This window comes from Pelophylax lessonae (genome assembly GCF_965119305.1).
Source record: "Pelophylax lessonae genome assembly, chromosome: 1".
In the NCBI taxonomy this organism is placed as follows: Eukaryota; Metazoa; Chordata; class Amphibia; order Anura; family Ranidae; genus Pelophylax; species Pelophylax lessonae.
Window position 1 is genome coordinate 855618637 of NC_138768.1, and position 15170 is coordinate 855633806.

Genomic DNA, 15170 nt, shown 5'->3' on the forward strand with positions numbered 1-15170 from the left:
CACACAGAATGTTCACTACACTCCCGGCCACTTTATTAGGTACACCTGTTCAATTGCTTGGTAACACAAATTGCTATTTAGCTAATCACATGGCAGAAACTCAATGCGTTTAGGCATCTAGACGTGGTGAAGATGACTTGCTGAAGTTCAAACCGAATATCAGAATGGGCAAGAAAGGGGATTTAGGTGTTGGGTTGGTCTGAATATTTCAATAACTGCTGATCTACTCGGATTTTCACACACAACCATCTTTCAGGTTTACAGTGTCTCACAAAAGTGAGTACACCCCTCACATTTTTTGTAAATATTTTATTCTACCTTTTCATGTGACTACACTGAAGAAATGACACTTTGCTACAATGTAAAGTAGTGAGTGTACAGCTTGTATAACAGTGTAAATTTGCTGTCCCCTCAAAATAACTCAACACACAGCCATTAATGTCTAAACTGCTGGCAACAAAAGTGAGTACACCCCTAAGTGAACATGTCCAAATTGGACCCAAAGTGTCAATATTTTGTTTGGCCACCATTATTTTCCAGCACTGCCTTAACCCTCTTGGGCATGGAGTTCCCCAGAGCTTCACAGGTTACCACTGGAGTCCTCTTCCACTCCTCCATGATGACATCACGGAGCTGGTGGATGTTAGAGACCTTGCGCTCCTCCAACTCCCGTTTGAGGATGCCCAACAGATACTCAATAGGGTTTAGGACTCAATAGGGTTTAGGTCTGAACACATGCTGGCCAAGTCATCCCCTTTACCCTCAGCTTCTTTAGCAAGGCAGTGGTCGTCTTGGAGGTGTGTTTGGGGTCATTATGTTGGAATACTGTCCTGCGGCCCATTCTCCGAATGGAGGGGATCATGCTCTGCTTCAGTAGGTCACAGTCCTGTACATGTTGGCATTCATGGTTCCCTCAATGAACTGTAGCGCCCCAGTGCTGGCAGCATTCATGCAGCCCCAGACCATGACGCTCCCACCACCATGCGTGACTGTAGGCAAGACATATTTGTCTTTGTATGCCACATCTGGTTGCCGCCACACATGCTTGACACCATTTGAACCAAATAAGTTTATCTTGGTCTCATCAGACCACAGGACATGGTTCCAGTAATCCATGTCCTTAATCTGCTTGTCTTCAGCAAACTGTTTGTGGCCTTTCTTGAGCATCATCTTTAGAAGAGGCTTCCTTCTGGGATGGCAGCCATGCAGACCAATTTGATGCAGTGTGCAGCGTATGGTCTGAGCACTGACAGGCTGACCCCCCACCCCTTCAACCTCTGCAGCAATGCTGGCAGCACTCATACATCTATTTCCCAAAGACAACCTCTGGATAGGACGCTGAGCACGTGCACTCAACTTCTTTGGTCGACCATTGCGAGGCCTGTTCTGAGTAGTACCTGTCCTGGTAAACCACTGTATGGTCTTGGCCACCGTGCTGCAGCTCAGTTTCAGGGTCTTGACAATCTTCCTGCACGGGAGCTAACTAGAGACGAGATCTATGTCCTATCTCTTGGTCTTAACTTCTGCACATCCCAGAGAATTGACAAATTATCTGCTATCAAGGATTTGCAGTTATTTGCTCGTAAAATCATGCTACAACTCCCTTATGTGAAATCTGAAAAACACTCAGCGGAAAACTCCCCTGAGCGTTTTAACAACTCAGGAAAAAAGAGCCTAACAGGACCTACCGTAACTCTACTCCACGAGGAGGGAGACTCACGGGACCTTATAGATCGCATTGATCTCGGGGGTCTCCTGGATCTCCCTTCCTCCTCCCTCCTCCCCTGAACTAGCACATTGCACTTTGAAGAAAAAAAAAAAAAAAAAAAAATCACAAAAATTTCCATCAGTCTATTCAAACCCCAGTCTGGCGGCTTTTCTTCAATGTGCCACCAAAGCCATAGAATCCATAAAAACTCCCGACACCTGAGACTAATATGTCTCCGCATCATAGGGCATTAAACTCTCTGATTTTTTTTCTATTAAAATAACAAACATGTTATACTTACCTGCTCTATGCAGTTGGTTTTGCACAGTCCAGATCCTCCTCTTCTCAGGTCCCTCTTTGCTGCTCCTGGCCCCTCCCTCCTGTCGAATGCCCCCACAGCATGCCGCTTGCCATGGGGCACCCGAGCCGAGTTTCAACTCCATGTATCCATTGAGACACAGAGCTGCCGTTCGGCCTCGCCCCCTCTCTCTTGATTAAGTTTGATTGACAGCAGCACCACTGCTGTGTCTCAGCCAATCAGGAGAGAGAGTGCCAGTTGACAGAGACACTCGTGGACATAGCTGGATAAAGAGGGGACTCAGGTAGGTATTAGGGGGGCCGCTGCACACACAAGGCAGATATAGAATGCATTAAGATAAAAAAAAACCCTTTAAGAAATAGGTTAGCAGTTTGCTAGTTACCTTTTTTTTTTTTAAAGGATAAGTGCCGGTTGACACATATGCGATGCAGGAAACCTGCAAATCCACTGCGGGTTCCCGCATCACATTCAACTCGCAGGCAGCTCACACTGCCATATGTGAATCGCTGGGGGTGTCAATACAACGTTTACAACACAACTAGATCAGTACACATATCGCAGTGCGAACTGTCAGTTTGGACATGAATTGGATCCAATAGGTGTGAACACCCATGCGATCCGATTCTGCTGCGGACCCAAAAAAGGCTCCAGTGCCAGTTGTGTCCTAATGCAATGCAAATTCAGCCATATAATCTGTATGGCTGAATTTGCATCGTACAGACATCGCAATGTGATTTTCAGAGCAGTGCGCTCCGAATCACATGCGATGTCTGTTATTGCATATATGTGAACCGGGACTCAGTTCCCCTTCAGGACATGTTACATTTTCTAACTGTATGTAGACTAGATTCACACCTATGCGTCTTGCAGCAAATTTGCAGCTATGCAGAAACACACTGCAGTCCATTTAACACTAGTTCCTATGGGTCACATTCACATCTATGCAGTTTCCACTGATGCGTTTTTTGGAAAGGGGCAGGAACTTTATTTTTTTACTTGCAGCACAGTGCATTTTTGACTCCATGGAATTGCATCAAAAACACACACAAAAAAAAAAAAAAATGCATGTACATGCAATTTTGGTGTGTTTTCCTGCATGACAACAGACACCTCCTCCTTTCAACATTAACACATTCCAGAGATTTAAAACACAATAAAAATGCATTAAAAACGTGCATGAACAAATGGAAAAAGCACCAAAAACACAGGTCTGAAAAAAAACACATCAACGGCACATGTATAGATGTAAACCTAGTCTTAGCGTGGAACATGCAACACGTTCCAACTCCTGCCACCTCTCCCCCAGATTCCTTTCCCCCATGACAGTGGGCAGGGTGTGGGTGTGTGGGGGGGGGGGGGGGGAGTTTTTCAGTGTCAGAAAAACGCCGTGGGAGCTCTGTCCCGTACCGCACGTCACTTCTGGGTTCCTACGCGTTACGTCACGGAGTTACGTGACTTCCTCAGTCTTATCGTGGAACATGCAACACGTTCCAAGACCTGCCACCTCTCCACCCGATTCCTTTCCCCCATGACAGTGGGCAGGGTGTGGGTGTGTGTGTGTGTGGGGGGGGGGGTTCTTCTCCCTGAACCCGCAGTCACTTTATGAAAAGAGCACCACACAGCCAAGTCATTCATTCAGTTTCCTGTGAATGCATAAACTACAAGTATCATCTTCTACTCAATATATGATATATGGTTCCTGCGCTATCGTGGATTCTCTCTTCGCCACCCTAATGCTGCACCACAGAAACTGGTACTATGAAACAGTTATAGATATTGATTTTAGGGGGGTTGTGATGTGTTTCATCATTGTGCAGTATTCCAAAATGTTATTAAATAAAATATAGCAGACTTACATTTAAAATAGCCTTTTCCAGTGTCAGAAAAACGCCGTGGGAGCTCTGTCCCGTACCGCACGTCACTTCCGGGTTCCTACGCGTTACGTCACGGAGTCACGTGTTTTGAATGTATAAAGTGCTTGTGTTTAGTTTTCACCTAAATATTCAATTATCTATGTGCAAGAATGAATTTCTAAAATCCTGTTGCATAGGTTTCATTCATAAATCCATCCTTGATTCATATAAATATAAATATAAAGTGCTTGTGTGAATATCTTATTCCAATAATTTGGATAAAAGTGAAACAGTGCTTCTTATAGGTGCTTCTTGTGAAAAAAAGTGCTCTGTGCATCCAGTGCCAATATAAATAAATTTAAATCAGTATAAATATCAATTAAAACTTCAACGGAAAAACAATGCATCACATATGTGTAAAATAGCACATACACATAATCAATGAGTGTCCGATCCAAACGGTGCACCAAACAGTTCTCAATTAACTGGCTGCACCAGATAGCTTGATATACAGAAAAAATAAATCAGTAACGGTGATTGGGTCGTGCGATTTCTTTTCCTCCACCTTGTGCTGTGATTTCACTTCTAGGTGTGCTATATTCTCACCTCAAATCAGAGGATAATACGCCTGTATTATATGCCTGGGTGGATGGTGGTTCCTTTTCCTCCTTTATTCCAGCGTGGTGTCTGGTGGCCGCAATCTCTTCCCTGGGATTCCTTTGTTCCTTCCCGATTTTGTACTGTCTGTGGGGATCTTTTAGTACCTTCCCTTGTGTGCGATCTCTTTGGGTGTATGTCACCTCCTTAGGGCTCATTAAAGTGATGGGGTCATCAGTGTGCAGTATTCCAAAATTTTATTAAATAAAACATAGCAGACTTACATTTAAAATAGCCTTTTCCAGTGTCAGAAAAACGCAGTGGGAGCTCTGCCCCGTACCGCACGTCACTTCCGGGTTCCTACGCGTTACGTCACGGAGTCACGTGACTTTCTCAGTCTTAGCGTGGAACATGCAACATGTTCCAAGTCCTGCCACCTCTCCCCCCGATTCCTTTCCCCCCATGACAGTGGGCAGGGTGTGGGTGTGTGTGTGGGGGGGGGGGGGGGGGTTCTTCTCCCTGAACCCGCTGTCACTTTATGAAAAGAGCACCACACAGCCAAGTCATTCATTCAGTTTCCTGTGAATGCATAAACTACAAGTATCATCTTCTACTGCAGCAGATGGGCTTGTAGTTTCAATGGGCAGCGGGGGGCGCTGTTGAGTGCTCTCACGGACCACTGACATATCCTCAGACTTTTAAACAGAAAGCCCATACTAAAAAGGTACAGGCAGAAAGTCAGAGGACATGTCTGCAAGAGCCCACATTACACCCATGATCTACTGATTGCGGGTGCAATGCTTTCCAGGCTTCTGCTGGAAAAAATAATGGATGCACATTTTTTTTTCCCCCAACAAAAATATGTGCATTTATTATTTTTTTCCATAAAAGTGAATACATCCTTTAATTTAAGAAGTTTGTTTTACAAACAATGCATGCATACACTGCCTTTATTGTTTTTTTTTTTTTTTATACAATATGGATTTTAACCAAGGAAAATAAAAAATATAATACATCAGTTTTTGAAATCTTAAAAAAAAAAAAAAAAAAAAAATTTAAACTACTCAAAATAATTCTAGTGCTCTTTGCTCTTTTATGAGAAGTAAAAGCACTTACCTCTGTTACAAAAAGTGTGCGTGGATCAATGATGTCCAGGAAGTGTCGAAATCTTCCATAGAATGTGCTCTAAGGGAGAAGAAAAAAAGAACCAGAACATTAGATTGGCGCACTCCATCGATTCAGGTCAACTACGGCACTCTTCAAGTGTTTGGAGTGATTGTAGCCATAATAGTGCACTTGCGAAAGAAACAACTGAGTACTATCCATGATACTTTAGGCTTTTGGGTATCCCCTTCAAAAGGCACTGATGAGTACTGCTTGGACCTTGAAGAAGGGGACATACCCCGAAAGCTTGTCCTAAAAAATTGTATGTTGGTGGAAATAAAAAAAAGCATCACCAACAGTACTCAATGGTTTGTGTACACTTCAAGTGAATACTAGGGAACACTTTAACCACTTAAGCCCCGGAGGATTTGGCTGCTCAAAGACTAGGGACTATTTTGCAATTTGGCACTGCGTGACTTTAATAGACAATTGCGCGGTTGTGCGACGCTGTACCTAAACGAAATTGACGTCCTTCTTTTCCTACAAACAGAGCTTTCTTTTGGTGGTATTTGATCACCTGTGCGATTTTTATTTTTTGTGCTTTAAACAAAAAAGAGCGTCAATTTTGAAAAACATAACAATATTTTTCACATTTTTTATATGAAATTCTCAAAAAAAAAAAAAAATAGGTAAAAATCAAAATTTTTGAACATTTTAGGCCAATTTGTTTTCTGCTACATATTTTTGGTAAAAAGAAATCGCAATAAGCGTATTTTGATTGGTTTGCGCAAAAGTTATTGCGTTTAATAACTATGGGAAAGATTTATGTCATTTTTATTGTTTTTTTTTTTAATGAGTAATGGCGGCGATCTGCGATTTTTTTTGCGGGACTGCGACATTGCGGCAGACAGATCGGACCCCTGACTGACATTTTTGACACTTTTGGGTGTACCAGTGACATTACTACAGTAAATCAGTGCTAAACATATGCACTGTTACTCTAAAAATTACACTGGCAGGAAAGGGGTTAACTTTATTAGAGATCCAGGGGTTAAGTGTGTCCCTAGGGTCGTGCTTCTAACTGTCAAGGGGTGTGGCTTTTGATGTAACCACAGAGACATACGATCCTACACAGCAGGACTGTATGATCTCTGCAGTTACATCAGGGAGAATGACAGACGGCTTTGTTTACATCAACCGCCTGCCTTTCTCCCTCTCCAGCGGGAGATCGCGAGTGACCGGCGAACATCGGAGCCGCCGGTTACTCGTCCGGGGATGCCAGGGAACGAGCGGGGGCAGGAGTGCGCCTCCAGCAGCGCGCGCTCGCCCCCTACAGGCTCCTGGGCGAGCGACGTAGTACTATGTCACTTTGCCCAGGAGGGGCTGACTGCCGCAGTAAATGTACTTGCGGCGGTCGGCAAGTGGTTAAAATTAACCTAACCTCAAAAAATGTTATAGGGAGAGTTTAGAAATTATAATTGTGTCCAAACATTGTCCTGATCAGATTTGGAGCAAGATTCTGAGGTCACTCCTGTGTTCTCCTTGCTGGAGAGAAAGCTGTAGCGGAGAACCTGTAGTGCAAGCATCTCCCTGCTTCTGTTTCATTCATCCCATGGATCTGGGCTTTCCCCACCTCTTCTGCTGCTTCTTTTATTCCCAATGATCAGACCACCAGTCATGAAGAGGGCCAGTTCTGACATGAGAAAGCAAAGGCCTTCCTCTACCAAGATGGCCAATTCTATACAGAGACAATGAAGAATAAGGCATGGTAAGTTAAAGCTGAACTTCACCCTGAAAAGGAAGTACCGCTTTAACAACTACTTATTCCCCCCTCCTCTCCCGCTTTTGGAAGTTTTTTTTTTCTTTTGAGGAGTGGGTATCTAGTTGTAGCAGGTACCCGCTTCCACTTCAACTGCCTAGGCCGCATGTGTCAAACCTAACGGCTGCTGGCCAAATGCGACTCCCCAGGCCATTTGATGTGGCCCTTGCACCTCTCCTGCAGCTATGGCACCCCCTGGTCTCTGCCCTCACCTCAGCAGTCGACAACAGAAAGGAAAGGACAGAACTCCTCCTACAGACTTTGCTCCTCTGTGCAGCCTCAGCACCCCCTCATCTCTGCCTCCCTGGTCTCAGCATTCAGCAGACTCCAGCAGTTTACTCCAGCTCTCCTCTGAACCTCCTTCAGACCCTGCACTTTCTGCTTCCAAGGTGCACCCCTAGCTTCTTCCTGGCAGCGGCACCAAGTAAAAGGGGTGCATTGTGATGTAAGGAAGGGTGAGGGACTCTTGACGTCTGATGTAAGGGGGAGCCGAGTGCTCTGGACATCTAGTCTTACAGATACAACCTTTGTCCTTTGAGGGTAACTATAATGCTGATGTGGCCTGCAATGCTGATGTGGCCCGCAATGAAATGAGTTTGACACCCATGGCCTCGGCGATCGCCCTCTCCCTTGCCCACAACCTTCTGGGACACGTCACAGGTCCCAAGAGGCTTCAGAGCCATTCATACAGCGCAGTGTGGCTCACAAATGCGCAGTGGGAAGCGGACTTTGAAGCTGCAAGGAGTCACAGCCGGCTTCCCTTAGTAAACGTGCTGGCGCCGGGGGACACAAAAAACGGCAAAGAACCAACCCAGGTGAAGATAGAACTGGATCTCTGGCCAGGTAAGGGTCCTGTTTTTTTTTTTTTTTTTTAGAATTCAGCAGCTACAACATTTTTAGTTGCTGACTCTTTAACCGGTTGCCGACCGCCGCACGACTATATACTGCGGCGGTCAGCCCCGGCCAGGCAGAGTGACGTACCGTTACGTCACTTCCCTGTCACTTCCTTGTGAGCCAACAGCGGGCGAGCGCGCGTCCGCCACGGCTCATTCACAGGGAAGTTAGTGCGTGTGACCGGCGGACCTGATGTCCGCCGGTCACTCGCCGATCGTCGGTACAGAGGGAGAAAGTCAGGCGGCTGATGTAAACAAGCCGCCTGTCATTCTCCCCTGTGTAGAAACAGTGATCAGACGGTTCTACTATGTAGGACCATTGATCACTGTTCCTACACTAGTAGCCACAGCCAATCACAGTAGAAAGCACGCCCCTTGGGACACACTTAACCCCTCCCTCCCCAATAAAGTTAACCCCTTCCCTGCCAGTGTCATTTTGCAGTAACAGTGCATATATATAGCACTGATTACTGCAGTAATGTCACTGGTACCCCCAAAAGTGTCAAAAATGTCAGTCAAGGGTCCGATCTGTCTGCCGCAATGACGCAGTACCGCAAAAAAAAAAAAAAAAAAAAAAATCGCAGATCGCCGCCATTACGCGTTAAAAAAAAAAAACACCAAAAATGACAGAAATCTTTCCCGTAGTTAGTAAACGCAATAACTTTTGTGCAAACCAATCAAAATACGCTTTTTGCGATTTTTTTTACCAAACATATGTAGCATAAAACAAATTGGCCTAAAATGTTAAAAAATTTTGATTTTTACATTTTTTGGGGGGGGAATTTCATATAAAAAAAAATGTGAAAAATATTGTTATTTTTACAAACTTTACGCTCTTTTTTTGTTTATAGCGCAAAAAGTAAAAATCGCACAGGTGATCAAATACCACCAAAAGAAAGCTCTGTTTGTGGGGAAAAAAAGGACGTCAAATTCGTTTAGGTACAGCGTCGCACGACCGTGCAATTGTCCGTTAAAGTCACGCAGTAAAAAAAAAAAAAAAAAAAAAACCCTGGTCAGGAAGGGGGTAAAATCTTCCGGGGCTTAAGTAGTTAAGCAGACCATAGAGGAGTCATCTTTTTCTGGTTGAACGAAAAAAATAAAAAATGACCCAATCCCCCCATACACACACTCAATGTGGATGGGGGAATTCTCCCCGCTGAGCTATTGTATTCTGACAGCAGGGGGGGAGACCGGATCTTCCCAACCAGCACAAATTCACCAATTCCCCCGCTTGCCACAAATAGACACCCAACACACAGCGTCACATCTGAAATCACCTACCTCTTCCCTGAAATGGGAAATTTCTTCAAACATTTATTCTTAAGTAGGTCAACCAGCTCTGATCACCAGGTATTTATATGTATGGGAATGGTCACCAATGGACTAAGAGTTGTCCAACTGTCAAGAAGGTCTTCCCGATCCTTCTCTCAAACTTGGTGGACCCTTCTCATTACTTGGTGGATACAAATGTAAACAAGCATTCACCCAATTCCAGCCATTATGTGAATGGCCTGGGGGAGAAGGGGGGGGGGGGGGTGAAGATGCAACCACAGCTCCAGGGTCTATGAGATCCACAGTGCTTATATCTAAGTGCCTGTGAAGAATAGCGGGAGCTCTACTATCCCGGCTAAGCAGATTTTAGGATGTACTGCTTGGCATTTTTCAACTCGCAGGCAGTCCACTTCACACTGCTATATGGGAATCGCTGGGGGTGTCAATACAACGTTAGCCACACCCCCAGATCATTTCGCAGTGCGAACTGTCAGTTCGGACAGGAATCGGATGGCATAGGTGTGAACACCCATGCGATCCAATTCTGCTGCGGACCGAAAAAAGGGTCCTGTTGCGTGTTGTGTCCTAATGCAATGCAAATTCAGCCATACAATCTGTATACAATCTGTATGGCTGAATTCGCATCGCACAGACATTGCATGTGATTTTCAGAGCAGTGCACCCCAAATCACATGCGATGTCTGGAATCGCATATATGTGAACCGGGACTCAGTGTTGGGTTTGGGCAGGATGCATGGTATAATCAATCAGAAGTAAATCTAAAGAGTTAGGCCATACACTATACAATTTTCTTGATCAATTTTCCTTTAGATTTACTAAAACCAAATAATATGAGGTCAAACCTAAATACTTTCAATTTGTATGCAATCAGGAAGGCCCTTGCACTTCACAGTTTAACCACTTCCCGCCCATCCTATAGGCAAATGACGGCAGGAAAGTGGCTGCATTATCCTGACCAGACGTCATACGACGGCGGCAGGATAATGCGCTCTGCGTGCCCCCCGGGGGCACGCAGAGCGGCGATCGGTGATGCGGCGTCACTGACACACCGCATCTCCGATCTCGGTAAAGAGTTTACTGACGTAGGCTCTTTAACATGTGACCAGCTGTGTCCAATCACGGCTGGTCACATAGTACACAGGAAGAGCCGTTGATCGGCTTTCCTCAGTACGTGCCTGACAGGTAAAGGAGAGCTGATCTGCGGCTCTCCTGACGGGGGGGGGGGGGTCTGCACTGGTAATCAGATCATTGATTACCAGTGCAGACCCTCGGGGGGGGGGGGGTGCCACTAGAACCACCAGGGATGCCCACCCATGACCCCAGGGATGCCCACCCATGACCCCAGGGATGCCCACTATGGCCACCAGGGATGGAAATCAGGGCTCAGGGAGCCCACCAGTGCCCTCCCCATCAGTGCTGCTCACCAGTGCCCATCATTGCCATCTATCAGTGCCGCCCACCAGTGCTGCCTATCAGTGCTGCCCGTCAGTGCCGATTATTGCCACATATCAGTGCCCAGTAGTGCCGCCTATCAGTGCCCATCAGTGCCACATATCAGTGCCCAGTAGTGCCGCCTATCAGTGCCCACCAATGCTGCATATCAGTGCTACCTATCAGTGCCGCCTATCAGTGCCACCCCATCAGTGCTCATTAGTGCAGGAAAAAACGTATTTATTTACAAAATTGTATAACAAACAAAAAAACTTTTTTTTTTTTTTTTTTTTTTTTTTAAACTTTTCGGTCTATTTTTTATTTGTTTAGCAAAAAAAGAAAAAACCTTGCGGTGATCAAATACCACCAAAAGAAAGCTCTATTTGTGGGGGGGAAATGACATAAATTTGGTTTAGGTACAGTGTCGCATGACCGCGCAATTGTCATTCAAAATGCAACAGCGCTAAAAGCTTAAAATTGGCCTGGGCAGGATAGGGGGTGAAAGTGCCCGGTATTGAAGTGGTTAAGGTAAATCTAAAGGAAATTGAACTGGAAAATTGTATAGTGTATGGATACAATCTATTTTTCAGCTTCACAATGCTCCCATATTTGGTGAATCTTTACAATCAAATCCAAATAAAACTGATAATAAATTTATAAAACGCATGGCGCTTTTTTCTGCTCCCAGAGGAATGACTTTGGAAAACAGAGATCTTGCATAATGTGAAATACAGCTTTAGATACGGTGCAGTCAGAACAGATCAGGGGAGCGGTAATGCGGGGAGTCTTATAACCGTATCGCGGGCAGGCGTTCCAGAAGGTGGAAAATCAGATTAGGCCCTGGAGAGGTGGAATCGGATCGCTGCTGTTGTGTTCAGCATACATGCCGGTCTACAAGCCAGGAGTACAGCTGGGGGACGTTTACAGGTTACATCAGGCGTAGCCATCAATCTGACCTGATTTCCGGAAATAGTAACACTCGGCTCTGCGGAGAGAACATCAACCTGGATTCCACCGCTGCTTCTGTAGGGCATGTGAACAAAGGCACCGATCGCTGCTGCTGCTAGGACACCATATCTAAAGCCAAAACTTCACTTCTGGTCTTGAAGGTAACATTGCATCCCGAAAGTATTCACAGCGCTTCACTTTTTCCAGATTTCGTTATGTTACAGCCTTACTCCAAAATGGATTAAATTCATTATTTTCCTCAAAATTCTACAAACAATCCCCCATAATGACAACATGAAAGAAATTTATTTGAAATCTTTGCAAATTTATTAAAAGGGGAAAAAAATCCCATGTACATAAGTATCACAGCCTTTGCTTAACACTTTGTTGAAGCACCTTATGCACCAATTACAGCCTCAAATCTTTTTGAGTATGATGCTGCAAGCTTGGCACACCTATTTTTGGGAAGTTTCTCCCATTCTTCTTTGCAGGACCTCTCAAGCTCCATCAGTTTGGATGGGGAGCGTCAGTGCACAGCCATTTTCAAATCTCTCCAGAGATGTTCCATTGGGTTCAAAGTCTGGGCTCTGGCTGGGCCACTCAAGGACATGTACAGAGTCGTCCCATAGCCCCTCCTTTGTTATCTTGGCTGTGTGCTTTGGGTCGTTGTCCTGTTGGAAGATGAACCTTCGCCCCAGTCTGAGGTTCAGAGCGCTCTGGAGCAGGTTTTTATCAAGGATGTCTCTGTACATTGCTGCATTCATCTTTCCCTCGATCCTGACTAGTCTCCCAATTCCTGCCACTGAAAAACATCCCCATCGCGTGATGCTGCCACCACCACCATGCTTCATTGTAGGGATGGCATTGGCCAGGTAGTGATCGGTGCCTGGTTTCCTCCAGACATGACGCTTGCCTTTCAGGCCAAAGAGTTCAAACTTTGTTTCATCAGACCAGATAATTTTGTTTCTCATGGTCTGAGAGTCCTTCAGGGGCCTTTTGGAAAACTCCAGGCGGGCTGTCATGTGCCTTCTACTGAGGAGTGGCTTCCACCTGGCCACTCTACCATTCAGGCCTGATTGGTGGAGTGCTGCAGAGATGGTTGTTCTTCTGGAAGGTTTTCCTCTCTCCACTGAAAAACACTGGAGCTCTGTCAGAGTGACCATTAGGTTCTCGGTCACCTCCCTGACTAAGGCCCTTCTCCCCCGATTGCTCAGTTTGGCCGGGTAGCCTGCTCTAGGACTCCTGTTGTTCCAAAACTCCATTTACGGATGATGGAGGCCATAGTGCTCATTGGGACCTTCAATGGTGCAGAAATTTTTCCGTACCCTTCCCCAGATCTGTTCCTCAATACAATGCTATCTCGGAGGTCTACAGACAATTCCTTGGACTTAATGGCTTGGTTTGTGCTCTGACATGCACGGTTAACTGTGGGACCTTATATAGAAAGGTGTGTATCTTTCCAAATCGTGTCCAAACAACTGAATTTACCACAGGTGGGCTCCAATCAAGTTGTAGAAATATCTCAAGCATGATCAGTGGAAACAGGATGCACCTGAGCTCAATTTTGGGTGTCATAGAAAAGGCTGTGAATACTTATGTACATGGGATATTTTTCATTTTTAGTAAATTTGAAAAGCTTTCAAACAAACTTCTTTCACCTTGTCATTTTAGGTTATTTTGTTTTAGAATTTTGAGGAAAATAATGCATTTAATCAATTATGGAATAAGGCTGTAACATAGCAAAATGTGGAAAAAGTGAAGCGCTGTGAATACTTTCTGGATGCACTGTACAACTTTTCTCAAAAGTGATGGAAATCCCCTCTTAGGCTAGTTATGCATGCTTATTTTCCCACATCCACACTAAACAGCATGGGTGGCTATTTTATACAAATCAGCCATGCCACCCCTGGCTGCCTGAATACCCAAAAAAGGGACTTCAAGTGGGTGTAAATGCAGCCAGGTATACAGCAGAACAGACAGACAATCTTGCAATTAAAAAAATCAGGCAGGGTCTGACTTTTTAAGATTTAATGCTTGCTGAACGTGGTTGGGGTGCAGGGTGAGCACTCCAACCAAGCTGCTCTGCCCAGAAGGGCAGTAGACCTCCAGGCTGGGATATTCTTCTAGACAAAAAACCCTGCCGTTCCAGGCCCCAGGCTATTTATGCCCCCCTCACCTACCTACTGTGCTCCCCCCACCCCCCCAGGGTTGGCTGAAACCCACATAAATATTCAGGCCCAGGGTCTGCTTCTTCCAACCACTATAATCTAGATTCCACTAGAAGGCAAGGAGAAGCAGTGGAGCCTGCAGCCAGTGACACCCAGAATAGCCAAAGATAATCACATACCCTTGCAGTGATTACAGGGGAGCTAAAAAAAAACTTAATATACCTGAATATTTCTAGCAACCTATTTTAGGAGAGTGTTACATATGTATTAATGCCTTGATGCTGTCCTCTAGTGTCAATTCGGTTTTACTGCAACATGTTTATTACTGTATTTCTGAATGGTATAATCCAGTTACCCTGTATGTTAGGGCAAGTTAGTTTAGTCAACAGATAGACCCACCCGTTCTTCTTCATGTTCCCTTACTAAGCTAGCAGCCTTCAAAGTTGGCATAAGGCTGGAAAGATGGTCTCGTTACACTTCAAATTACCGGTAAACATTCCATATACTGCATTTAAAAAAGTAACACTATGTTGGAATAAACTGCCATGTCTTTACAAAGAGCTAAGCTGTCTGTGGAGGATGCATATTTAGCAGGAGACCATACTGGTCAGACGGAGCAAGGTCCAAAGAGAAGGTATGTCAATGCATAAGGTGCTTGAAACATAACAACTGGCATCCACAAGGAAGAAGAAAAGGCAGCAAGGGAGGTTGGCTCATGTTGTCAAAGTCAAGCAGAAAACAGCAGCTGTTATCAGATTGATGGCGATGGGCAACCAAGGCAACCCCCCCCCCATTCTACATACTCAGCCCTTTGGATGTGATAGTCCCTGCGACAGATATAAACCACTCTGGATATAAAAGGGTTAACACGTCATCAACATATTGCACCCAGCGCTGGTGCGTGTGCGTAGGTGGGACATTCTTATATTTTTACGCTCCTGAACGATTATTTCATCAACACAGATGAAATGTAAATGATTAAAGATAATGCAACATATTTCACACTCCTAATCGAGCAGCTTGAAATGAACACTTTG

The 15170-nt window shown here is 45.0% G+C and overlaps 1 protein-coding gene across 1 annotated transcript in view; it reads right to left on the reverse strand.

The window, feature by feature from the left end:
- SFXN5 (sideroflexin 5) overlaps positions 1–15170 on the reverse strand; it is a gene marked incomplete at its 5' end in the record, with an annotated part of 451990 nt that overhangs the window by 388528 nt on the left and 48292 nt on the right. Inside the window, one exon of the mRNA XM_082264426.1 lies at positions 5594–5662. Coding sequence (XP_082120552.1) covers positions 5594–5662 — 69 coding nt within the window. The remainder of the gene's footprint in view (positions 1–5593; positions 5663–15170) is intronic.